Genomic DNA, 26,913 nt, shown 5'->3' with positions numbered 1-26,913 from the left:
CTTCTCCCCCTCCCTGCTCCTTGCACCGGGCCAAACTCGGAAACAGAACAGGGCTCCCCTCCCAGGGCTGCTGCCGCCGTCTCATCTTCAGAGACCACATCTGCTGCTCCCAAAACAAGGTCCTGCTCTCAGCGGGACAATTCACTGCTGGCACCCCAGCCCTAAGAGTGGAGCCAAAACCAGAGGAGAGAAAAATGACAACTGTTCAAAAGCCTCATTCCAGATTCCAAATGTCATTCTGCCGTCCTCAAAAAGCCAAACGCTGTCTGCTGGCCCAAGCTGGTCCCTGGTCCTCAGCCCGCGTCAGAAGCTTGCAGAGACAGAGGGGCTGCTGAGAGAAAACACGTGGTGGCCTGTGGTTTATCTTTGTGAGTTTACGGCTCCACCTGGGGTTGGGGGCTCAAAGCGGGGCTGTTCTTGGGGCCCAGGCCTAAGTTCATGCACCACTTGCTGGCCCTCTCCCTGCGAAAGCAGAAAGTCAACGTGCAAACTATCTCAGACCCGACCCCGTCCATTCAGGGTCCTGGGGGAACAGTAAATGCCTCTGCTCACTGCATTTGGTTTCTGACCGTGGTTCCCCGGGAGCCTAAAATTTGAGAAGTGAAACTGAACATGCCACCCCCTTCATGAGAGGAGAGGAAGAGCCTTTAAGGTCTTTTTATTGGGCCACTTGCTTTTCTGTTGGTCCCACACAGGCCTCGCCATGAAGGGTTTCACAGCTGTCCTCCTCATCTGGACTCTGACTTCTCCCGGCAGCAGCAGTGGCAGCGGCAGTGGTGACGGCGGCAGCGGTGACGGCGGCAAGGAGGCCTGGCCCACACACCTGGCCTGCAGGGAGGGGGGCTTGGAAGTGCTCTACCAGAGTTGCGGTAAGGGATTTTGAAACATCCATATGTGTGTGGGAGAACTAAGGCCCACAGATGTGGGCTGCTTGAGCGCTTAGTTGGGGTGGGGGTGGGGAGAGGGGACCAGCAGCCCAGCACTTTCGCCACCTGCAGCGGGTCTGGGAGGGCCATGGGAGCCCCTGGGGGGAGGCCTGGGGGTAGAGGATGGGGCTGGAGGTGGGCGGGAGGGAGCCTCACGAGAGTGACAAAGGGGACAAGGAAGAGAAATTAAGTCTAAATGCAGCAATTTGCTAATACCACAGAGCCCAAAAGAACAAAATGATCAATGAATCTATCAAATCGTGAAACCTCACCAGTTGAAAATTAGGAAAAGATGCCTCCAATAAGGGCCTTCCCCCCAGATTGTACTCCTGGGCCACCTGTCCAGGGGACGTAGTTTGCAAGTGGAGGGAAAAGATCGCTTCTGCCAAAGAGAAGCTTCCTGTCCTCTTTCGGACACCTCCAGAGCTGCTGTGGCTGCAGTGTCACTCGGGGCTTCTGCAGACACTGCAGGTGGGGCTGTCGCTGTCAGGGTTTTCTCTAGCGCGGGAGACGACAAAAGTGCGTGAGACGTGGCTGTGATCCCAGTGGGCACACGGATGTGCCAACAGAAAAGCTGCAACTCAGGGGAGAGAATGCAGCGAACTGCAGAAAGCAGGTCAGAACCACCCCCGCGAGGCGGGTGTCGGTGTGCTTGGGCCACCATGACAAAGTACCGCAGCACAGGTGGCTTGAGCGGTGGAGGTTTATTTTCACACGGTTCTGGAGGCTGGAAATCCAAGATCAAGGTGTTGGCAGGGCTGGTTCTCCTGTGGCCTCTCGTCTTGGCCCACAGATAGCTGTTTTCTCCCGTGTCCTCACACGGTCGTCCCTCTGCCTGCGTCTGTGTCTCACCTGCCCTTCTCAGAGGGACACCCGTCATACCAGATTAGGGCCCATATCACGGCCTCATTTTAACTTAATCATCTCTTTAAAGACGCCGTCTCCAAATACAGTTACACGCTGCCTTCAACATGTAAATTGGTGTGCGCGGGACACGACCCAGCCCCTGACAGGCTGGGGAGAGAGGAGTCCAGGCTCGGTCACATCTCGAGTGGAGGCCAGAGGGACTGGCTGTGAAATCTGCCACTTGGAGGGAAATGGGGAGATGCTGTTTGACTTGTCCAAGGCAGGAAGGAGCTGCAGATGACACATCTGAGTGGCCGGGGCGTAGTGAAGACGTGGCACTTGAGCAAACAGCAGATCCCACAACTGCCACCCAAGGAGCCGGTCGCCAGGGCCGTTTGCCCGACTTGGCTTCACTCCTTTAAAAAGAAGGAACATTGAGGTGTACAAAAAAAAGTAAAAAATAACTAAAGAGGATGAACGGCCAGCGCTGGAAGTGCCACTCTCATTACTCACCCTCTTCCATGGGGGTGGGACGCTGCCCCCCAGGCATCCCATTCATTTTAGGTGCAGGGTGGGAATCAAGACTTGCGATGAATGCTCAGGGTTTGTGTTTCCAATTCATCCTCGCATCAAAGGTTGCCGGGGCTGGTTTGCCTCCAGACACCCTCAGCCTGCAGCCAAGCCTGGCACATCCTCTAGAGTCACGGCCCACGGCCAGCAGCAGTGCAAGGACTGGGCACATCTGGGAAAGAGCAGAGACGTTGCCCACCCGTCTGGGACGGGCTCTTTGCTCCGAGGGGAGCTGCTCCACGGCGTCAGCCGACATCCCAGACAAGCCTGCCCCGGGCACTGGGAATAAGGAAACGCGGAGATGCTGTTCTTGTCCAAGAGTAGTGGGTGGCTCAGACAGTGACACACCAGGGCAAGAGCCTCTGAGAAGGGCTGTAGCAGAGGCAGGTGTTGTGAACCGGGGGACACGGTGAGCACAAGAGGCTGAGGTTGGCATCTAAATCTGTCGGAGAAGGAGTCGCCCAGCCTAAGGTGAAGCTTAAAGACTAATAAAAATAGTAATGATAGCATCTCCTGTTTGTGGCAGGCACCACGCTAAGTGCTTTATAAACACCATTCTTACATTGTAGATGTGTAAAACTGAAGGTTAGAGAGGTTAGGTAACTTTTCCAAGGCCACACAGATAATAGTGGCAGAATTACATGCCTGGGGGCACAGAGAAGGCAAAGCATTGAGTAAGTATTGCATTTATGGAATTGAAACAAATTGATCCCCGGCCTGCCTGACTCCAGAGCTCACGCTGCAAATCTCCCCGTTCTAGAGCTTTGTAAGCAGGCAAGGACAAATACGGAGGGGCAAGGGGAAGAGAGCTTGGGTGGAGAGCGCGGCACGCAGGAAAGCAGAGAGATGTGACCAGGCATAGAGCCTGGGGACCTGCGGAAGGGCTGGAAACACAGGGGTCAGAGATGAGGGGGAAAGTATGGGCAGAGCCCCAGACAGGGCGGGCTGCCTGCCTTTGGCAAGGAGGGTGGCTGCATTTTGGAAAGATCCCTCAGGTCATGAACAGAGCCTGGGTATTGGATCAGGAGCTATTTGAGGCTGGAAACAAGGTTTGTAGCCATGAAGAGCAATAACTCAGGAAGGAAACAATGAGAGTCGGAGCTGGCATCATTTCGACAGCCTTAATATCCTCGGGAGAAAGAAGGAAGCTCATAAGCAGTACTGGGCTCTGAATACCAACCAGGAAGTGAGCATAATTTTCTGCAAAAGCAGAAGTCCTGCCCTGGCCAACTGTTCGTGCTTCAGGAAAGAAGAGAGCTGCAGTCTTTACCAAAGCAAAATAGGGAACACATGCGGTCAGGGGCTTTGCCTTCACCAAGCCACGAGACAATTCCCGGGGACCCCATGCACATGCCACAAATGCCCACCCATGTATTGACTGCGTGCTGCCTCTTGTACACACAGATGTGAGGTTGACTGCAGATGCACCCAGGACTGGAAGAGGAAATAGGCAGTAGCGCAGTAGCGGGATACGCAGGGTGAAGGGAAGGATAAGGGAAAGTGTTACGGACTGAATGTTTGTGTCCCCTCAACATTTCTGTTAAACCCTAATGCCTATGTGACAGTATTAGGAGGTGAGGCCTTTAGGAGGTGATTAGGTCATGAGGGTGGAGCCTTCAGAAATGGGATTAGCCCTTATGAGGAGAGGCCAGAGGTCTCCCTCTCCTTCCACCATGAGAGGACCCAATAAGAAGGTGGCCGTTGTAAGCTAGGAAGTGAGCCCTCCCCAAGAGCCCACCCCTGCTGGCACCCTGGCCTCAGTCTCCCAGCTTCCAGGACTGGGAGAAAAACAGTGTGGATTGTTTAGCATCCCCCGGCTCCGGTCTGTGACAATTTGATGCACTCGTCCTAGCTGACTAGGCGGAATCATAAGGCGGCAGAGGGCGGGACGCACATAACAGATGAAGCAGCGTGAAGGATGAGGACTTCAGATCTGCAGTCAGCAAACCTCATCAAACCCTGGGGCAGTTCGCTCTAGGTCTTACATCCTTGTTTGTACAGTGGGTGTGTTAGTTTCCTTTTGCTGTTGTAACAACTATTTGGTGATTTCAAATAACACACATTTATTCTCTAGGGGTTCTGGGGGTTAGGAGTCCGAAATCAGTCTCATGGGGTCAAGGTGTTGGCAGGGCCTGGCTCCCTCAGAAGCTCTAGGGGAGATTCTGTTTCCTCGTCTTTTCCAGCGTGTACAGCTGCATCCCCGGCTCAAGGCCTCTTCCTCCATCACCAAGGCCAGCAGCACGGCATCCTCGTCACCCTGCTCTCTTGCTCTGTGTCAAACCTCCCTCTGCTTCCTTGCCACCAGGACACTCGTGGTTAGCGTCATCTCCCCAGCGCAGGATCCTTACTCACATCCGCCAAGTCCCGTTTGCCACACACGGCAACATTCACAGGCTCCGGGGACTAAGATGTGGGCATCTCTGGGGGTCGCTGTTCAGCCTAATGTCGCAAGGAGAATGCTTCACCTACGTCACAGGGCTGGGAGAGGATCACACGAACAGTGCTCAGCACATACTACATGCTCAATAAATCTTCGCTGCTGCTGACTTTGTGAGGTACTTTACAATTGCTAGAAAGTGTATTTGACTGTGAGCGTCCTTGAAGCCAAATCGAACAAGGAAATGACACTGTTTCTAAAATACACCCAGTTTTTAAGATGTCCAGCTTTTCTTGATGCTGGGCTGAGCCAGGAGGGGGATTTCTCCCTGGAGTAGATGACATCCCGGACGGCATCTTTGCAGGAGACGCCGCAGAGACTCACGCCCGCAGTTTCTCACGGGGCTCCTTGGGGCGGACCAAGAGCCCAGAATCAGGGTAGGTTCTGTAGAACCTTCCATGAATGCAGCACTCACAGTTCTGGCTTACTTGAGGGAGAACATTAGACTGTGCATAAGAACGGACGAGCTGTGTGTCCTTCAGGCAATGCTCCGCACGTATTATTGTCGTCGCCATCGTTGAGGCGTTTGTTACTGGGTTTCTGATAAGGGTTGGATAGCAGAGATCTGAGTTTTATATTCCCTGGCGAGAGCCTTGAGGGTAGACCCCAGCGTTGTCATTTCACATGCTTTGCAGTCAGCGGGCAGAGGAGGACCTGCGGCACATGCCTACGTGCCTCTATGTCCCCTTTCGGTTTCTCGGCTGCTCGCAGCGTACCTGGGTGTAGGAGTGGCTCCTGGGAACAGTGCGGGGCAGGTGCCTGCAAACTATAGCCCTCGGGCAAAAAAATTGCCTGTTTGTGAATGGCCCATGAGCTAGGAACAGCTTTTACAGTTTTAAATAATTAAAAAATTCAAAAGAAGAATAATATTTATGACACATGGAAATGATATGAAATTCAAATTTCTGTGTCCATAAATAAAGGGTTTTTTTTGAACACAGATATGTCTGGAAACATAGATGAAGTTTTGTCAGAGCACAGCTGTGCTTGTTTTCTGTGTTGGTCCCGGCGGCTCTGGTGCTGCAGGGCAGAGCCGCGCAGCGTGACTGTGCCCTCGTGCCCACAGAGCCTTACCTGTTAGCCACCTGGGACCTCATGGAAAAGGTTTGCTGGTCCCTGGTCAAGGTAGGAAGGAATCTTTCAAGGTCTTCACAAGATCACAGCCTCAAGTTCCGGGTCTTCCATACGATTCTAGCCAAAAGGGGGCAGCACGGACAAGTGAACCTGATGGCAAAGCCGCCAGGGCTGCAGGGAATGCGGAGGACCCTTTCAGAGAACCGTCATCGCCAGAATAATCTCTCCCTTCCACTTGTCATTTTACAATGGAAGGATAAGGTCCTTCCATGGGTACGGCCTCATTTAACCCCTGCGAACAGCCCTGTGGGGTAGGTAGGGTGTTCATCTCCATTTTTTGGATATAGAAACTGAACCACACGGACACATTCAGTATTTGGATAAAGTTACATACCTGAGCTGTGCTATAAACCTAAGCGTCCTGACTTCTCGCCCAGTGACGTAAAGCTGTAGCACGGGGTTCTCACAAGGATCCGACCGTCTGGTCCCAGGGACACAGGGCAGGCCAGGGAGAAGACGTGGCTAAGAACATAAGTCTTTGGGTAAAAAGGGGAAACCCGAAGCAGCCTGTGGACTAGCAAAAGAAGGAGGAGGAGGAGGAGGGAAGGAGGAGGAGGAAGAGGGGAAAGAAGAGGAGAAAGGGGGAGAAGGAGGTGGAAGAAGAGGAGGGAAAATGTAGAAGGAGGGGGGAAGGGAGAGGAGGTGGTAGAAGAGGAAGAGTAGGGGAGGAGGGATGGAGGGGAGGAGGGGAGGAGGGGGCAAGAGGTGGGAAGAAGAGGAAAGGAGGAGAAGAGGAGGAAGACAAGGAGGGAAGGAGGAGGAGGGGAGAGATTCATCTTCTGGTGAAAGTTGTACCCTTTCTGTCCCCAGCCTACCCCTCCTACGCACATTCAGAGCCAGGCCAGTTTGTCTCTTCCCACGTCTCCATCGTAAATCTGCAGCAGCTGCAGAGGAGAAGAAGCCACAGCTACATTTTCTGGCCATAAGTACAAAGCTTTTTGTTGCAAGGTGGTGTCTAGAAATGACATCTCCCAAATTAAAAGAGGCAAATGAAGGGCCATTCTCTTACCATTGAGAACAGCCTATTTTATGGTCAGAGCCTTGGGCTGGGGGCTCACTTATTTCCTGGGGTAGCCCTATTTCCCACACCCAACAACAGTGCCCTCTGCGGAGCAGTTGGTGAACAGGAGGGGGTGGGGAGCCCCATCTCAGCCGTGTGCTGAGGGCTGTGGGTGGTCCCTAAGGGTCCTGGCCAGCCCCTGGGCGCTTCCTGGGTCAGGTTACCATGGCATCTGGTCATCATGCTTCCAACACGCAGTCAGCACCTGCTCTCCTCTCCTTGAAGACAGTCGGCCTCGTCCACATCTGCCTGAATGGGCTTCACATGTTTCTGAAGTTTGCTACAGGGTGGGCACTTTATCTGACCTCCAAAAATTCTCTTAATTACAAAGTCTAAATCAGGTCACGCGCATCTGAATAATCCATCAAGGTAGTCAAACAGGACAATTAATCAGACTTCGAGAATGCAAAATGATGCCAGCAACGTCTTGACCAAAATACAGGGCGAGCTGCAAATGCCCTAGCTGCGTAGCAGAGCAAACAAGCAAGGCATATTGATAAAGTGTTCATCGACAAATTTTTTAAAGCTGCCCTGGGAGAAGAGAGATGGGGAAAAAACTACTTTCCTCAGAACCTAATAATTCTAAGGTAAATGGAGCATAAAACAAATACAAAAGAAACAACAACATCAAAAAGAAAAGAAGAACGTCACAGGCCATATAGTCATTTAGCAATACTTTCACATACTGCAGACAGACAGCGATTTCTCTCTTCGCTTATTTCCCAGATTAACAGGGAGATCAAACTGTACAATTAGGGAAGCGGAAACAGCTACAGAGACAAAGACGCAATTTCAAAGGGACAGTGCTGGGTGGCGGGATTGGACAGCTCACTGCCTCGAGCAGGGTGGGGCCTCGTGGCCCAAATTGAAAGACAGGAAGTTGATAAACACAAAAATGTCAGAATTGCAGTGCAGATTTTTAACATGCTAGTTGAAAGCAAACAGAGCTGGAAGGGAAGTGACCCACGTGGATGTTTCTGAGACCACGCCACCGGGGTCCTCTGGGTTTCCCTTAGGGGGAACATTTCACAGCCCAATCTCCAAACCCCCAAACACTTTTGAAAGGCGATGCTAAGGGACTCAGTGAATAGGGACGTAGAGAGGGAAAAAAAGCCAAGAGTCTGTGGTTCCAAGAGGTGCCTTCTGCAGGCAGGAAATGCCTCCTGGGGCTGTTTGCTGCTCTCCCACCCTCATGCGTTAGCCAGACGGCAGCTCCCCTCATTCCGGGAGGAGAATCCTCAGAGAGGTAGAGACAGGGCTGCTGTCCTCCAGCCCCGCAGCTTTTATTTTGTAGAAACTACAGCATAGATGACACATTCCCAAAGCAGTGGTGACTGTGAGGTCCTGGGCACGGCTTCAGACCCGGGCCTGCAGGAGGGACAGTGTGGACCAGAGCAGCTTCCTTTTCCCCAGGAGCTGAGGAAAGTGAAGGGGAAAGAGCCATTCCCAGCTCGGGCAGTGCGGCTGGAGCACCGGGAGAGCCCGAGGGCAGCAGGCTCCCCGTGACACAGGGCCCGGCTGGCAGAGGCCATCTGTGCTGTGTGCGCAGTGTGGGAAGGCACAGAGCAGGGGCAGGGCTGGTAACGGAGTGCGGGCAGGTGGTGCTCCCTCGAAAACCCCAACAACAGGGCAGGGCTTTTCACTGGAAGAAAAGGGTGACCCGCCCAGGACATGCGTGCCATCTAGGTTGGTGTTCGGTCCCTTTCTGCGATGCCTTGTAAGATACTGTCCCAGGCCTTTGACCCCGTAGCTTTGTTCTGGAAGTGGAAGAGGTATGCTGGTGCCCACCAGGAATCAAGGGTTTGCACGTCCTTCTGTGTGAGGCTGACGGGTGATTCATGCGCGGTGGGCAGTGTGCAAGTTGGCACCTGCCAGCCTTCGTGGGGGATCCAAGAAGGCACCGTTGTGAGTCCCTTCTTGAAATTCCAAGACAGTTCCCCTCCAGTGCCCTCTGCCTTCAGGACAGAAGCAAGTGGTCACCAACCCAATGGCCAGGAGGAAAAAGCAAAGAGTTCTTGGCCCAGAAATCCCCACAGGCCTTTCCAAGCACAATTTGCAGTCTGCGACTCACACAGGCTGCCTGCTCAGCCACGGCCCTCAAAGGGCTCCTTATTTGAAACCTGGCGCCTCCCCTTCTGGCCTAATGGAAGCTGCACCAGCCCCGGTGAGAAACCCGGAGCAGGATCATCCACACATTCCCTGTGCTGGCTTCCCCACGGCTGGGTCTTTCTCAGTCAAAGGGCTTCGCTGTATGTTTTTCATGCTCAATTCAGTCTTCTTATACTGGATTTTGAAACAATTATACGCTACTTACACAACTAATAAATCAAAACTTTGTAAATGTAACAAATCAATTTTTTGCAGACATGCATACATTGGCCACAAATTTATTAATAGAATTGTCCTAAGCATTTAATCAAATACAGCACATTTTTCTTAATTGCTTTAAAAACCTTCAAAAGCAGATGGAGCACACACGGATTACCATGAGGTCATTTCCCTCATTATTCTTTTTCTTAACCTGGTTTCAAAAAGTTGATACCATGAATTTTAACTTATTTCTTTATTATCTTTGTGGTAATACATTCTGACCTATACTCTTATACTTTCCTGAGGTTATATTAAATAGTAATACTTATTTCAGTACTTTCCTAGTTGTCTAGTATATTCCAGACTAATGTTAAAAACTATCACTCACATCAGCTGGGGTTTGAGTTATCAACTAATTGATTCTGGGCTTGGTGGCCGGTCAGCAAGGTGAGCTCTCTTTACTTAAACTTCACCTGTCACATACATAGGACCATTTCAGTCTCTTCTTTTCATAAACATCCCACGACCCTGCTGCTTTTTCCTTGAATGATGTGCCCTTTAAGTTGCGCTGGGTCCTGTCTTGTAACTCATTGTCCTGCCATCATCACGTATTGACCTGGTCTGCAGGATTGTTGGAAACTTACACCCGCGGTGGTCACCTCAACACACAATAGAAGGGTCGTTTAGAGGAGGTGATGGATTCTGCCTGCATAGTTAAGGCTCGTGTTTCCATGTAGCTAATTCGTCGTCTCAGCACATGGCACTGCACTGCCTTTGCGCTTGTGTCTTCTGTGTGATCACTCGTGCTGATGTGACTTCCTTCTGGCTTTCTGCCTAATTTTTACATGGACCACCTGAGCTGATCCGTCCTTCTGTTCCATTTTTCCCAGGACTATCTGGCTCATTCACAACTCTTTGTCCTTACTCCTACTTACTGACAAAGATAGAGGAAACTGCATAGTTGTCTCTGCTCTATCCATATGGATGGAAACATTCAGTCTCCAAATAACTAAGAATCAGGCCCCGTGCTCACCTAGTTCTCAGGACGTGACCCAATTTCCTTCCCATCTTTGTTACCGCCCGACGTGCCTGTTCAGTCGTTCTCAAGGACAGATCATGAGAGATGGGGCACTGTCTTCCGAGCCCCAGCACCTGCCGGCTGCTGTTAACACCACGCACCCTGCCCAGGGAAGGAGAGAAGGCCTGAGTACCCCCCCACCCGCCCCCTCTCTGCAGAGATGAGCATAACAGGCCACACTAGGACCGACTGTTTACAATTCCGGGACCAGTGTTGTCGTAGAAGACTTGGGTTTTTTGGCCAATTCCCAGTGGCCGTGGAGAAGAGGGACGCCCGGCATGAGGGAGGTGCCTGGAGCAGCTCTCGAGTGTCAATCAACTCGATGTCCTGTGAGGCTGAGCGACTGGTTTTTGACCGTCTGCCTTGTGGCTGCTGATGAAACATCCAAGTGTGGGGCGGCTGTCGCAGGACGCCCCCACCCTCTGCAAGCCTGCGTAGGGCGCGTCAGTATTCTGTCAGTCCCCGGCTATAGGCAGACTGGGTCCCTCATGGAACTGGAACATGTCCAGGCCAGACTGAGCCTCAGGGCTCCAAGCTGAGCACCCCCTTGTTCAGAAGAGGAACCTCTGAGTCAGAAAGGCCCTGTGTCCCAGCCATGGCCACAAAACCAGTCAGCAGCAGAAGCCAACAGGACCCTCCCAGGCAAGCTCTGCTTCCTCGTCAAGCATGAAAACCATCATGTGAAGTGAACTCACCCAATTTCAGGTCAAAAATACGACAAAACCAAAGCCAGACCCTCTCCTGGACACCCACACACCCAAGGGCAAAGGATCCTCTTTCTAGGCAGTCCTCCTCCTAGGGTGCCTTGCCCACATCCCTTCTTGCCCAAGACGCTTTGCATATAAAAAAGATTCTTGGAGTCTCCTCTATAATATTGAGAGGATCAACAATTCCATAAATTTATCATTAGTGCAGACTTGACATAGAAATGATGTATTTTCATAGAGCAATGAAAGCAAGAACTTATGTGGAGTGAGCTTACACAGGGCTGCCTTCGCTGTGATAGGATCCTCATTAAGGACTCTAGTGGCCTTTAGTAAACCAGTGACCACGACAGAGGACACCTGGCAAAAATAAGACAGGTGACTTGGGCCCCATAAAGCCTGGCAACTTGATGCCAGAGGCTGCTGCTTCTGATCTTTTCTCTGTTTATAAAAAAGCTTGCTACATACAACCGACTTTGGCCATCAGATAAATGCCAAAACCCTTCCAGCCCTCTCCACTGGGATCATCTGCCTCGGGTCTGGATCACTGGATAGAGGATATTCCAGAGGGGAAGTACTAGGAGCTTCAAGTCTCCAGAGAATAAATTCTAGCCTGACCTAGGCTGAGCTGTCTGGAAGCAAAGCAGGGTGCTGAGCAGACAGGAAGATCATTTGTCCAGAGTGAGCAATAGCTTTTCTGCCTCACACTTGGCTTTGGTTGTAACTATATTAAAGGGCAATTTGTGTGTTAATAAGTGTGCACATTTTAAAAAAATACCTGATAAAATTGCCACCGGCTATTGGTTTATTTGAACCAGCAGTTGAACAGAGCACAGGCTTGCTAGCAAGTATCAAGTGTCCTAACAAAAATGCGCCTGAGGTTTTAGAGCCAGTGACCAAAATAATGAGCGGGAGGCTCCTATGCAAATACTGCCTGATCTCAGGATCTCAGCAGAGCTTCCTTCCGGAGGAAGTAGATCTTCAGAATTCTGGAAAGCAGTGGTAGGAGAACAGGCAAGAGAGAGAAGGCCACAGCTACCTTCCTGCAAAACCACCTCATCCCCTACATTTTGCCCAAGCCAGAAGGGGGAGAGCAAGGATCAGACACACAAATACCCTCATGGAAAAGGCAAATTATGATCGGAGAGCATCAGTTGCAATTTACAAGAGAAAGCGGCAAGGACTATGGCACTTGCCTCATCTCAAGAAGGAAACTGCTGTCCCATTCCCACCCTTCCGGGGACCTCGGGGAGCCCCTGTGGAACATGCTGTAGAGACGTCACACCTAAAGGGGGAAGCAACTGAGGTGCTGATCTCTCAACTCCCATCTGTTATTCTTTGAGAGCTGTTCCTGGAGGTATTAACTCTCAGCACTTCTGGCTTAACCGCGTACTGGACAAGCTTACCTCGCATCCAGAGAAAGCTCTCAAGCAGAGAGTTATAGGTGTTTGGGGGAAGAAATCTTTGATGAGAGTAAGTGCTGTAACAAAATACTTTAGACTGGGCAACTCATAAACAACAAAAATTTATTACTCACAGTTCTGGAGGCTGGGAAGTCCAAGATGAAGGTGCCACCAGATTCAGCGTCTGTGGAGGGCTCACTCTCTGCTTCACAGATGGCACCTTCTGGCTACGCCCTCGTGTGTGGAAAGGTCAAAGAACTCCCTCAGATCTCTTTTATAAGGACACTAATCTCACTCATGAGAGTGCTGCCCTCATGACCTACTCGTGTCCTAAAGTCCTCACCTTTTAATACGACTGCATTGGGGATTAGGTTTCAAAGGATGAATTTGGGGAGGACACAAACATTCAGACTATAGCACCCTGCTACAGCGTGCTTGTGAATTTGGATCTGGAACATACATGAAAGCACTCATAAACAGAACACCAAGGAAAGAGAGACCAAGACAGTCCACACAGTATTACCTGCACACCTAGGGAAATCGTGTGCAGTGGGCAGTCGTCTGGTCTGCATATCAAGAAAAACTGCCTTGCTATAAAATATCTGAAAATAATGGATAAGGTGTATATCTGGACTTGTAAGAAGTGATGGGAAGCTTCCAGGAGCCAAAGCGAAGCAAAAGCCAAAGAAACAGAGCGGAAAACCGACACTGAAGCTGTGTGTCTGCCCTCAGAACACTTGTCAGACTCCACCAACCGGAACGTGGGCTTTAATGGCTGTTCATGAGTTTGCCCTGCACCGTGCAAGATGAAAAGTCGATCCTTCCGTGAAGCTACAGCCTTCTAAGAACTGTAGCCATGGTTAAAAAAAAAAAAAAAAAAGTGGATAAGGAATAAAAATTAATTTTATGCAAAACAGAAAACAAGAAAATTTATCTCACTCTGCCTGATCCCTAGGGAAAATAAATATAAGTCTTCCATAAGGACATATTATCTAGGCATAGTATCATCTAGGTCATCTAGGTTTGGGGCCCAGATGTATGTAACTACCTTTATGGTTCAGAAAATCCCAAACCTAGAAATCAAATTAAAGTGGTTCTTGATCTGAGGCATATTAGCAGAAGAAAATGTTATTCATCTCTGGAGGGACACACACCCTCAATCCACATTTCACTGGCTCTCTAAAGATTGAACCATGAGCTCGAAATCCAAAATTTAAAATCACAAGGAAATAATCCACCATGAAGAAGAGTTAGCAGAAAACTCAAACAGTAGAATTATATCTCTAAATATAATAGATTTTGGAAGTGTAAGATATAATATAAAATGAGAAAGTGTAACTTGTTTAAAGAAATAAAATAGGGAATCCAAAACATGAGTGAGGAAAACTGTAATATCAAAAAAAGATCAGGGAGCTTCAAAACAGAATAAATTAAAGCTCTTTCAGATGAAATGTTTAATTACTAAAATAAAAACTGGTTAAGTTAAAACACCAATTTTAATATAGCTGAAGAGAGAACTCATAAACTAGACAAAATGTCTGGAGATATTACTCAAAATATATCATCACAGAGAAATAAATAAATGAAAACTATGGGCTACAGAAGAAAATAGAACAAATGGAAAGAAATGCAATTTCTGAAGAAAAATGCCAGAAATTTTCCAGAGCTTTGAAAGATACGAATCTCAGGTTCAGTAAATACAGCAATTCTCATGCAGATTCATAAAAGGAATTCCCACAACTAAACCAATGAGGATAAAACCACAAGTCACCAAAGGAAAAAAAATTGCTAAAAGTAGCAAGAGAAATTACCTAACAAGAAGTCATAGACTGACAGCAGATTTATAAATAGCAACAGTAATACTCCCAGAGAAAAGAGAAAATACCAAGCAACCTAGAAGTCTATGTACAGTACAGCTAAATGTCATTCAACAGTAACAGCGCATTAAAGCCTCTTTGGACAAACAAAATCTAGAGTGTTTGCCCCCAAAAGAACTTTAAATAATACTTCAGAAAGAAATAGAATGATCCCGTAAGTACGTTCTGAGATGCAGCATGGAACGGCAAGCAAAGAATTGGCAAATTTTAACAATCAATGAATGTGGTGATGATAATGTTTAATTTGGAACAAGCACGTATTCAATTTCTATTATTACATAACAAATTACCCTAAAACTTAGCATCATGAAACCACAGCCATCATCATCTCAGTTTTTCTTCTCTGGAGCAGGAATTTGGGTGTGGCTTAGTTGGGTGTCTGACACAGCATGATCGAGGTGGGCTCTGGCCATCCCCAGGCTCGACTTGGGGAGGATCCGCTTCCAAACTCACGTGATTATGGGACAAAGGGAAGGCAGAAAAGATCCCCTTCCACGCTCGCTCATGTGGCTGTTAGCGGGATTCAGGTCCTCGGTGGCTGTTGGCCACAGAGACCAGCTCCTTGCCATGTGGGCCTCCCCTCAGGGCCACCGCAACACGGTAATGCGCTTCCCCCAGAGTGAAGGCCCTGAAAAAGAGAAGGTAAGAGGGGGCGAGAAAGACAGACATCCCAGTATTTTTGTAGCCTAATCTCAGAAACAGCATCCCACACTTTTGCTGTGTTCTGTTGCGTAGAGGCAAGTCGCTGGACCACGGGGTGGGGGGGGCATTACACAAAGGTGCACACACAGGGGGGTCACCGGGGCCACAGCGGACGCCACCCGACGCGAGGGAGTAATGCAGCCAAAACCATGCACGTGTAGGAAGGGGCTGCAGACCAAACATAAGGCATTCCGATGTCCTTGTCCCTGTGTTTTTCAGGGATGAGTGTACAGATAATGGTTAATGATGCACAATGAAAAAGTTCTAGAAATCTGTGGCACAACAAAGTGAATATACTTAATGCTGCCAAACCGTACATTTCAAAATGATTAAGATGTAAATTCAATGTCACGTGTTTTTCACCACAATAAAAATAAATATATACATACATACCAAGGCAAAAAAGGTAAAAAAAAAAACTACTACAAAACTAAAAATATAATATATAATTGCCAAAATACTAAAAGAAAAAAATCTAAAAGAAAAAGAGGATAAAGAAAGAAAACCCAAAATCATATGAGAAACAATTATAAAGCTATCAGAGGTTCTAATAAATAAAATTGACTAAGCCTCATAAAGAAAACAGAGTGCCAGACTGCATAAAAGTCAGCTATCTGCTCTTTAAAGAAATACATCTAAAATAAAGATCTACTGCGAACATTATATTTAATGGAAAACACTGGAAGCAGTCCTTTCAAAATCAAGACACAAAAATGCCATCATCACCGTTTGTGTTCCCCATTGCATTGAAGGCCCTCACCAGCATAGCAAGATAAGAAAAAGAAAATGTTTTAAGAATTTGAAAGGAGGAAACAGTAAATGTTATTATGTGCATACAGTGTGACTGTCTACACGGAAAAACCGAATCTGCACATTACTAGAATTATAGGAGTTGAATTAACAATTTATTTCAGGGCCAATTTACTGTTACACATTATCCCAGGAGAGAGCTAGCCTGTCGCTTTAGTGAACACATTTCCACAGAGGTAAAGTACATCATTATATGTTCAACTACAACTGCGTCCCTTCTCCTGGTGATAAATGTTTAGGTTGCCTCCCATTTTTTTGCAATTACAAACTGTTGTGAACATCTGTTATGTATGTCTTCTGTGTCAGAAAATGTGTCCCAGCCCAGGACTTTGCTTTTCCCACCTCTCTGAAGCTTAAGCACAGGCAAAGGTATTTAGGAGAATTGCTCCAGTTTCATCAGTTTTGTCTAGTAATCTTCTCATACACAATAACAGTTTTTGAGTGTTACGTTCTGAACAGACTGAACATATGGCAAGCAGAGGCTGAACGACATCCAAGTGGTTGCAGCAATGGTGTGAAAGAGAAGGGCACGTATTGAGCCAGACCTTCTGGAAGCTTTTGCCGTGATGCAGATAAACTCACACATTGTGTTTGTTTTGAGCGTGGGGTCGTGGAGGGCAGGAGGGCCGTGGTTATTCGACAGGTGCAATCTTCTCACTTAGTCCAGTTTCCCGTCTTATTTTTTGTGGTAGCTTTCTGACTTTCAATATAATTTTTTTTATATTTTTAACAAAAGTGGTTTTTTAATGCTCTAATTAGGAGGGAATACTAGGGCATGTTGATACGGGAGGCAGAGAAATGATTCCTTCCTTTAGGAGTTTATTTTGCTGGTAGAGGGGCCAAGGCCATGGCACCTGCCACTTTTCCCGTCTGGCATCGACCTGTCGGAGCTTGCAGTCTTGTATTATTCAAGCGCACGGGATCCTATTCCCAGAAGGTCTATGTTGCACGAGTGACAAGTGGGGAGTTTCCCATAGAAACCTCTCCCTCCTCCCTGCCAGGGAGAGCTCTGCTTCAGAGCTGGGGGGTCCGGCAGGCCCATTCTTACCCCATCCCACTGCCGTGAGAAACAGGGAGAAATGGCGAGTTGGCTTTGGGAATGAGGAATCCAACATCCCTGATTTCAGCAAGACATCCCGGTCGGCAGTCCTGTACACTGTGCCGTCTCTGAGAAGCCCCCTGGTATCTTTAGGAAGCCTAGGACCCCACACCCTGGAGACGGCACACGTAGGACCCCATGCCCTTCTCATTCTCTTGGAAGACCAAGCCTGCGCTCTTCCTTGCACGCCTCCACTTCCTCTGAGTGCCTCTCAGTGGGGACACGCCTCTACTTTCACCTGGGGGTGGCCACACGCAGAAGCAGTGTCACTCTGTCCTCTCAGCAACATGCCAACATGGAAAAGGAGGGTCTTTATGAGCCAGCTCTGTCAACAGGATTGCTTCCTAGGAAAAATGCAAATTGATTTTTTTCCTCTTGCGGGTCTGCAGGGGGATTGGAGACAGCGGTGGACAATTCATTATCATGTCTGCAGAGAGCAAGAAAAAAAGCAATTTACATTGATCTCATACTAGAAAGCATTTAGGAAACAAACCCATAAATATGTACAATGATTATGTGTCAATTAAAGGTTAAAATTAAAAAAAAAGAAGAATTAAAACTTGTTCTGCAGGCCTCTGAGTATGGCCAAGATTCAGGGCCAAGATGCCCTGAACGCGGCATTGGCAAAGAAGGGCACTGGCCAACCAAGACACCGGCTGCCGTGGGCATCCATGCTGCCCTCCCCTAGACAGGTGTTAACAGTCAGCCGTGGCACCTGCGATGTCAGTCATTCCTGGGGACATCCTTCTTATTTCACGGAGGAGTCCTGCCAGATCCCCGCAGGCTGAGTGGGTACGGAAGTTGCTGGCCTCATATTGGATGACCTGTCGCCTCCTAATTTCTCCCCAGGGAACAAGCTTCTCTAGCAGGTCTCTCTTTTGAAGGGACCCGGCCCACTGGACCTTTCCTACGTTGCTGGTAGGAATTGCAAAACACACAGCTACCCTGGAAAGCCACGGGGCAGTTTCTTATAAAGTTAAACATGCACTCACCAAAGGACCCAGCAATCCCACTCCTGGGCATTTATTCCAGATAACCGAAAACTGTGTCCTTACAAAAACCTGCACGTGAATGGTCACGACAGCTTCCTTTGTAATAGCCAAAAACTGGCCAAATGTCCTTCAGCTTCACGTTTGCCAGCAAAAGCCCTTTGGGAAATCAAGACAGTTGTGCTTTTGTGGTGTTCACCTCAAATCATATAAAGGACAGCACAGAGGAGATCGTTTATAGTGACAAAACGTATCTGTATCTTGATTGTGATGGTGTCTACATGCAATACAATTGCATGTGAAAACTGGTAAAATCTGAGTAGGGTCCATAGATTGCACCAGTGTCAATGTCTTGGTTCTCATGTTCAGTTTGTAAGATGTTACTATGAGAGGAAATGGAAGAAGGATACATAGGACATCTCTGTCCTCTTTGTGCAACTTCCTGTGTTTATCATTATTTCAAATTAAAAAGTTAAGGAAGAAAGGCCCAGCCTCCGGCTCTTGAGCTTAAGGCTCTGCATCCCACCTGCCTGTTCTGTGCCCATGCAGGCTCCAGACCCCAGAGTCTAGACTGCGTTGCCCTCGTCCCTAGGGCATCTGAGAAGCCTGGCACAAAAAGAAAGCAGGAAGCCTAAAATAATGCCCAGTTCTCCTTTTACAGGTGAGGAAATGGAAGCTCACTGAGGAAAGGTGACTGTTAGCTGACACCTGACTTAATTGCTGGGTCAAGTGGAAGTTCCTCCACTAGGAACACACCAAGACAGAGTGCCCTGAAATGGTTAGCCTCGAAGGCCAAAGTGAGACAGGGCTGGGGTCCTGTTTTTGTGTATATGTGTGTGGGGTGTATGTGCCTGTGTCTGTGTGTGTATTAAAGGATTGTAAAGAATAAACTGGTTTTGATGTCAAACTCTGGGCATCGATGGTATAGAAATTCAATTCCATGTGATGGGCAGATGTTTAGCAAAGTCAATAAAAGGGTGACAATGTTTGAACTTACCGGCAAGGTGAGAGCCAGTGATGATGGAAACTTTTCCTAACCCCTACAGCCATAGAAACTGGTGTTTTACCAAGGTTGGTACCCTCTTTGTAAATATACAAGAAAAAGGCAGATATCTACCTTTCTGGTACCATTTTAAGTGATAGAGGAAAGGAAATTTTCTGGCTTTTCCAAGATCCTTCCAGAGGTGATACTGGGTCCTCTAAGGTCTGTGCATGTCCAAGCAAACACCACCCACCTCTGACCTCTAGTCTTTCAAAGGAAGAACCTGAACCAATTGCATTTATACGATTTAAGATGAACACCACAAAAGCGCAACTGGCTTGATTTCGCAAAGAGCCTTTGTTGGCAAATATGAAGTTCCCAGAAAGTACACAGTCTTTGGGACTTTAGAGTTTTTGTACATGTTGTTCTCTCTGCCCTAAGGTTGTTGGGGAAGAGCCTGCATGGGCACACTCTGGAGACAGACGGTCCGGGCTCGTACTCCAGCCCCTCACTAGATTTGTGACGTGCACAATCTCCTTAAACCCTCTTTGCCTCAGTTTCCCCCATTCTAATAATCACATCCAGTTCTGAAGGCTTTTGTGAGGATTTGAGCTGATATATGTATATAGTGCTTAGAACAGCACCTGCTTGTGACCAGAGCTATAAATGCGACCACTACTGTCACACCCACCTGGGTCCCCATGGCTTCCCAGGTGAAGCGTGGGCATCCTCCCCACGGTGAGGCTCTGTCCTGTTCGTCTCTGGACCCCCATCTCAAACCTCCTCATGCCCAGGACGGTGTTTGGCAGAGAGCTGATGGTCAGGAAACGAAGTAGAAAAACTCACTCTTAGCTGCTGCAGGAATCCTGCCTAGGCAGAGCCTGGCCTTTCTAGAAGGAATTCTTGATGGCATTCGGGCAGCCGCTGAGGCCCCACGGGGCAGGGGGCAGGGGGCGGGGGGTTCCAGCTCCTCAGCACAGAGATGAGGGGAGCGTTTTGTTGCCTCCGTGGAGACAGGAGTTAGAGAGATAAAAAGAGAGGGCGGAAGGGGCTAGGAATGTGACTGCTGGCCTTCAAATGCTTGGGGGAAGAGGGCTGTCTCCCTGAAACCCCTAAGTCTTCCTCAGTTCTGTAAAACCTGTGAAATGGTTTGTAAGGAGATTTCTTAGGAAATGGCTGAAGGGGTTAAACTTTGGGCCTGCAGTGATGCCAGATCGGCCCGGGAGCCCACCTGTAGGATCATACACCAGAGAACTAGCAAGAACCTTGCTGTGGCTGTCGGCAGTGGACCCCAAACAAGGCAGGGGGTCGACTCACCTGGGGAGCGTTGGGAACTGTCCGTGCCCAAGTGGCACCACACGCCTTCCGTCAGGCCATCGGGGCGGGACTCAGGCACTGGCACTTTCCCAGCACTCTCCCAGTGACCCCAACGTGCAGCCTCATTTGGGGACGGGTGGCAAAGAGCGTCCCAGTCACGGGTTATGCTCAGCCCTGTTTACACCACACGGGCTGGGAGGCCCTGGCTGACATCGAGGTTCTGTCTCAGAAATGTCTATGGAGCTTAACTGACATATTTTAAATCTAGGGTCCTCTCACATAATTTCTTGTAAGAAAATTTTAAAAGGAAATTGGTTTCATTTTCTACAGCTACAATGAGAATAGCCAATATTGCCCTTTTAACAGAGTCCACCATTTTTTTGCCCAATTATTGAGTGTCTAATATGTGCCTAGCACTGGCCAAGATACTTTATAGACATTATTTTTCTTCATTCCCGCACAGAACTCCTAGTGCTTTTTCCTCTGTACCATCCCAGCGTCGTCTAGGTTGGGAAAAGCTGCGGCTCCGCAGAGCCGGCGACCGGTGCAATCCCGGCTCAGGATCTGGGCAAGCCGGGACCTCAGCTGGTCTTGTCCCTTCCTGTACACAGGCCCAAGAGAAGCAGGGCCTGGCACACCTGCTTGGACTCGTGCTTCCTCCACCTAAATCTCTGCTTCTTTCTTTGCGTCAGTCTGATGTGAGGTGACAGCCACGACAACCAGAGAGCACACAGCTCAGAGCCCTGGAGGATGAGTGTGGAAATGTGAAGCAGTCACTTCGCTGCCTTAGATCTGAGCCTCTTTCTTACACGCAAGACGTCAGCACCTTAGGCCCTGGCCACCTGAAGGACTGCTGGGAGAATCCGCCATTCAAACACATCGAGGACCTCCTGGTACATGTGGTTCAAACCCAGCTCTATCCATGAGCAAAGACTGGCTGTCAGATGTTGCCTCCCAGCCAGTTTGACAATCCCTACCCACTCCTCCGTCATATTCCCCAACAGCGAATGCCAGGGACCCCTTTTCTTTTAACCATTCTCAGCTCATAACTTCAGAAGCAAATGAGAATTCCTTGTCAGCATTTTTGGCATGGAAAGAAAAGTCCCAGAGATCATCATACACACTTGTCAAGTAAACCACCCTGTACACCATGGTCCTGTTCTCGTCTTCTGCCAAGACAGACAGGTTCGTAGGAAATGCAGAAATGAAATGTGACAGGTGTATCCTACTTGTGTCGTGGTGTCACCAAACAGTGCCACAGCTCCTGCTGCTCCTAAGCCAAGCACCCTCCCCTGGAAGAGGTCTCCTGACATGAATGCAATCAGCAGTGGAGGAACACGCTCTGGGGGCCGACCTCCCATTGTAAGAACAGAACGGCTTTCATCCAGTTTCATATCCCACAGGGACTGGTAACAGAAAGCTAAACAATTACCAACACCAAGCCCAGGAGGCAAGTTCCCCTGATGCTTCTAGACTTAGGGGCGCCCTGGCAATTTGATGGCTACTTAACCCATGCAGGGCTCTGGGTGAACTGCCTGGTCAAAATCCTGCTCTCCAGTTCGGCCCTACAGCACCCAGCCCAGCGTCTGTGGCATCTTAGACAGTTGATAAGTATTGTCGTAAGGAGACATACTGTCATCGTCATGGTCACTAAGCTTGTGTTGAAAATGAAGAGGGCCTAGGCTGGGTAGGTGAGTCCCTAGGAGACGTGCTTTGCACACAGGAGATTGTTGACTTGCATTGACTACACATGAGAGGTTTAGAGTACACATGTGTCCTTGTTGAGCTCTTGCATAGTTAGATGATGGGCGTATTGCAACCCAGATCAGGGCAGAAGCATTCTCTGATTTGTCTTTGTATCCCCAAGGCCTCATCCTCCCAACCACAGGTTGTGTGCAGTCAAATGAATGAGAAGCTAAGCTGCTCTTCCCACTCCCAAGCCCCTGGGATGCGCTCTCTCCCGTAACACAGGTTCTGGTTTCCTCCCACTCTCGTGGGAGGTCCTGTGCCAGCTGACACCATGGCACCCTCTCGGTAACACTTAATAAAACTGCGTGCTCAGTCCTCATTGTCCATCTACTCGTAAAATGCAAAAGATCAAGCATAACAGCCTCAGATGGGTCATTATTTCCTTGAGACATTTGGCAAGGTATTTTGAGCAGACACTCATCTTCATTGCCATTTATCTCTTATTGTCTCTAAATTGTTCATGTCACGATACAAAGGCCTTCTGCTCCTGTGCTGATGGAAGCCAAACCCAGGCCACCCTGGGAGAGTGGAATCCAGGGGCCAAAGGGCCGTGCCGGGGTCCTACCCCTTTTCCTTCGATAAAAAGGCTGTTATTAATGAATTCTATTTCTTTTGCAGCTAGAAGCAGACAGGTGGGGGATACAGAATTTCCAGGTGGGCAGCCCAAGCTCACCTTCTCACTCACAAGTGCGTTCTCCAAGGTTACCAGGCCGTCGGCAGGGTGTCGGAGTTCTTACTCTCTCATTTTACAAACAGTACACATTCCATTGTGACCATGTTCATTCCATTTTTGTTGCGTTTGATATCAAGAACCATGTTTAAGCCTTTTGAATACACCATCTACACAGCTGAGATGAAGAAACCAGAAGGCAGAGCACACATAGGTCGTGAAGGTGGGAGTCAATTCCCCATGAAAGGCTGTCGGAGAGACTTGAACGGGAGTGGAACTACCATTGTTTGAAATAAGTACCCATCAGGGAGCCTTGCTGTGCTCTCTGCAGCAATAAGATTGGACAGGTGGAAATAAGAAAAGATCAGGAAATAATAGAAAAACATAGCTAGAATGCATCTGCTGCATTGTAAGTTATTCCTGTGTTTACAAAGGCAGGGAGGGGACATATTAACAAAAGTTAGTTTTGTGCTGAGGTGGTCAGGAATTTCCAGCAGTGGCATTTTACTAAAGCCTTATGCATCATCCTCTTTTAGGGATCTACTGTGACCCTGGAATGTTATTCTAGCAATTCATCCAAGCAAATTAAAACACTCCAGTCAAAATACAGCCATGCAAGACGGTAAACTTTTAGATCCATGCCCAAGTAGACCTGTACGATAAACAGAGTACAAGCTTGCAGAATTGTGAATCAGCCAACCTAAAGGAAGAAGTCAAAAGCAAGGTCTGTTTGTCGTTTTGTTTTATTTGGAAAAGAATTCTGAAAGATGCTACGCCCTGGACTACATCAACCACACTCAGACACTCCATCCCAAGTGCCAAGTGATTCTGTTCCTCTAGAGAACCCTAATGTACCTCCCCTTTATTAAATAACCACCCAGGACTATTCTAGGAAACAAGCAGAAGCAGACCAGTTTGACTCACATTCTGTTTGCCCAAGTTTTTCTTCCCTCCATAAACTGTCTGTTAGAGTCTGTCTTGCCGGTGCCTCTAAGCCGCACGCTGATGGGAAGGGCTCCACGGGCCCTCTGTTGCCCGTCGGAAGAGAGCTTTGTAATAGCTAATATTCTTCTGGCATCAGCCTGTTTCTGCCAACGGCACATGCAGGAAGCAATACCAGCTCTTAAAGTAATGTGGGTTACAAGGAATGAGCCAGGAAGGTCAAGGTATGTTAGAAGAAAGCTCGGTGCCCTGGGTCTCAGGATGCAGCCAGATCTAAGTACTGCAGAGAGGGGTAGGGGGAAAAAGAGAAAGAGGGAGAGAGAAGGAGGGAAGGAGGGAGAGAAGGAAAGGGAGAGGAGGGGAGGGGAAGGGAGAAGAAGAGAAAGGGAAGGAGAGAGAGACCACCTTCACATAGCAGGAAGGACTGACAAGCTTGGGGCTGCACGTGGGCATGAGCATGGCAAGGCTGGTTGGAGGGGGGTGCGCTCCCCGCCACAGTGACTCTGCTGTAAGAATTGTACCCTCCTGTGGGAGAAGGAAGGCCAATTTCTAACAGAACAGACACACGCACGTGCACACACACATACACACCTGCGCGTCTGTGAAACTGGTGAAATGTAGACAAGCTCTGTGGATTGTACCGATGGCAACGTCTCGGCTTTGATACTGTCCTATATGTAAGACCTCGCCGTGGGGGAGGGCGGGGAAGGGCACCCGAAACCTCTGCAACTTTCTGGGAAAATGTAATTATTTCAAAATATAAAGTTTGGAAGGGCACGTGAAATCTCTCTGTATCTTTTTGCAACTTCCTCTGAAAATATTATTTCAAAATATAAAGTTTAAAAAAAAAAAACCTTAAGCAAAGCTACAGACTGTGGAAAATGGGACCAGTTATGTGAGAGTTGCCCCCAATGCACCTCAAACCGCCCCCACTCCCAGCAACACAGAGGCCGCAGGACGTGGAGCTACCTCGCAGACGCCAGGACTCAGGGACACACATCCAAGCATTTGGGCTGCCTGAGGCCAAACCAAGCAGGGACCCTGGAGGCGGAGCACACCCTGGAGCCCCCACCAGCCTCTGCGGAGGAGCTGCATTCCAGAGGCTGTGCCATCGGGTTTTGTTTTCTTCCCACTGGTTCTGGTCGAACGCCGGCCGCAAGTGAGAGGCCACCAAGGTAAGGCTGTCCTCCCCTGGACAGCTGCTTGGGTCTAACCCTGCCTGAGACAACACAGGCCACTAACAGAGCAGGGGCACAGAAATGGCTTTGGAGCTGAGATTTGTTAAGACTCCGTGCACTGTGAGCCCGGCTTGTCCATCCGATTCTATTCTACCCCGCGAATGTGCAACATTTCTAGGAGGAATTTGGTTGCTGCCGCCCTTAGTATGCAAAGCAGATGCTGCTGGCTGCTTTCTGGGGGCCACTCCCGCCTCCCCCAGGAATGACACTCAGCTGGCGTGGAGACACAGTGTGCCAGGGCCCACACGCCGGGGGGCAGCAGCGTGGGCACGCCGGGCTCACACGCTGCAGTATGGTCCTCCCGGGGCTGAAGCCATAGATGTCCACAGGATGGAAAGCAGTGTGACACAGATGCCAAGGAAGAAATACTTAAAATGAACAGATCTGCTATTTCATGATGAAGCTTTTCCTTCTTTCCTCAGCTCATGCACCAACATTCAATGAAGTGTCTGGAGGAAATGTTTATCTCTGTCCTAGAAGCCCCAGAACAGCAACTCTCATTAACTTCCTGATTTTACTGTTTCAGACGATCCAAAGTCCGATGGTCTGATTTATGTGCCTTGAAAGTTACCTGAGGCGGGGGTGGAGGGGAAATCTCCCTGCTCCCACCCCACCTGTCACCTCTCCTTCTCTATAAGGAGAACGACTGAAAAAATGAAGCACACCGTCTTTTTATTTTGGGTGGTGATTTGGAGGCATTTGCAGTGTAGGTAAAGCCTGGTAATTAAGAAGGTAATTCTTTAAAGCGGTGGGTCTCCACCAAGGGCGAGCTCATCCCCCAAGGGAGCTCTGGCCATGTCTGGCGACATTTTTGGTAGGGAGTGGGGGTGCCACTGGCACCTACAGGGTAGAGGCCAGGGATGCTAGGAAACATCTTACGATGCACAGGACGGCCTCCACAGCAAAGGATTATCTGAAACAAAATATCCATAGTGATGAGGTCGAGAAACCCTGCTTTTAGGTTCTCAGCAAATTTACTACAAATAACTTCAATTATTCATTCAGCAAACAATTACTGGGAACCTAGAGTAATCTTAAGACAGTATACACAGCCCTGGCACCGGGAAGCCTGCCTTTGTAGCATCTCATAGAGGAATAACAGAGGCACACAAACAAATGCATGCAATATACAGCGTGCTAGAGCCTGAGTGGAAACACAAGTAAATACAGAGAAGGGTATGAATTTGTGAGGATGGGATTGGGGGAGGAGGAGAAACTGATGTCACTTTTCCCAAGAGGACCGCAAACTGCATGTTTACGCTCAAAGCCATTGCTCTCACATACAAATTTGAAATAGCTGCTAGGAAAGCTCACCAGACCAGACCCTTAAGCACTTTTTAAGCAATCTGTCTTTCTGCTTCTTTATATGTACGCCCTCAGAGAAAATCAACCTACTGCTTTCTTTGCAACTTTGTTCCTTATTAAGATTATTTTCCTAACAATGACATTTTTCCAGTACCAAGGAAATGCTTTATTTCCTTCTCCTGCCCTTGGTTGATTCTTTCTATTCATGTCTTTAAAATATTTATAAACATACAGTATAATTCTGTAGCTGCTAATTAACTAAGCAATACATACTTAGCTTATTTTATTTTGCCTCAGATAGCAACTTAAATTTATCCACAATTTTGGAAATGCACCTGCTTAAACATATGTTCATTGGCCTCTGTCTTTTTCAACACTAAGTGCCAAGTGTATAGTCCCTTCCCACTGAAAGTCTTGGCTCACCAACCCCTTATGGCCCCCTCTTCTCTTCTTGAACATACCCTAGGCATAGCCGAATTAGCTGAAGTTTCACAGCTTCTTCCCAGGTTAGGAACTATTGTCTCCATATTCCTTGCTCCTATTTTCCAAGCTGAAAGGAGCCCTGACATAGCACAAAGATGCTTAGGGAAGAGCCAATGAGCATAATAATAAAAGGGCTTTTCCTCTTGGGAAAACTTAGCAACCAGACCAAAGGGTTTTTGATCAAAGAAAATTGCACCCCTGTTAGATTTGCAAGGCTGAAATTGCCTAGTGGTCATATCCATGGCATGTACCATAGACAATTATGAGTCTCCCAGGTCAGCT

General features: G+C 48.5%; 1 protein-coding gene across 1 annotated transcript in view; it reads left to right on the top strand.

Moving 5' to 3' along the window:
- Positions 1-703: 703 nt before the first annotated feature.
- Positions 704-26,913, top strand: part of LY86 (lymphocyte antigen 86) — a 52,263-nt gene continuing 26,053 nt past the window's right edge. Inside the window, exon 1 of the mRNA XM_069493432.1 lies at positions 704-869. Coding sequence (XP_069349533.1) covers positions 704-869 — 166 coding nt within the window. The remainder of the gene's footprint in view (positions 870-26,913) is intronic.

This window comes from Eulemur rufifrons, chromosome 18 (assembly GCF_041146395.1).
Source record: "Eulemur rufifrons isolate Redbay chromosome 18, OSU_ERuf_1, whole genome shotgun sequence".
NCBI classification, from domain to species: domain Eukaryota; kingdom Metazoa; phylum Chordata; class Mammalia; order Primates; family Lemuridae; genus Eulemur; species Eulemur rufifrons.
Note: the sequence above shows the minus strand (reverse complement) of the source record. Positions and strands in the feature narration are given on the sequence as shown.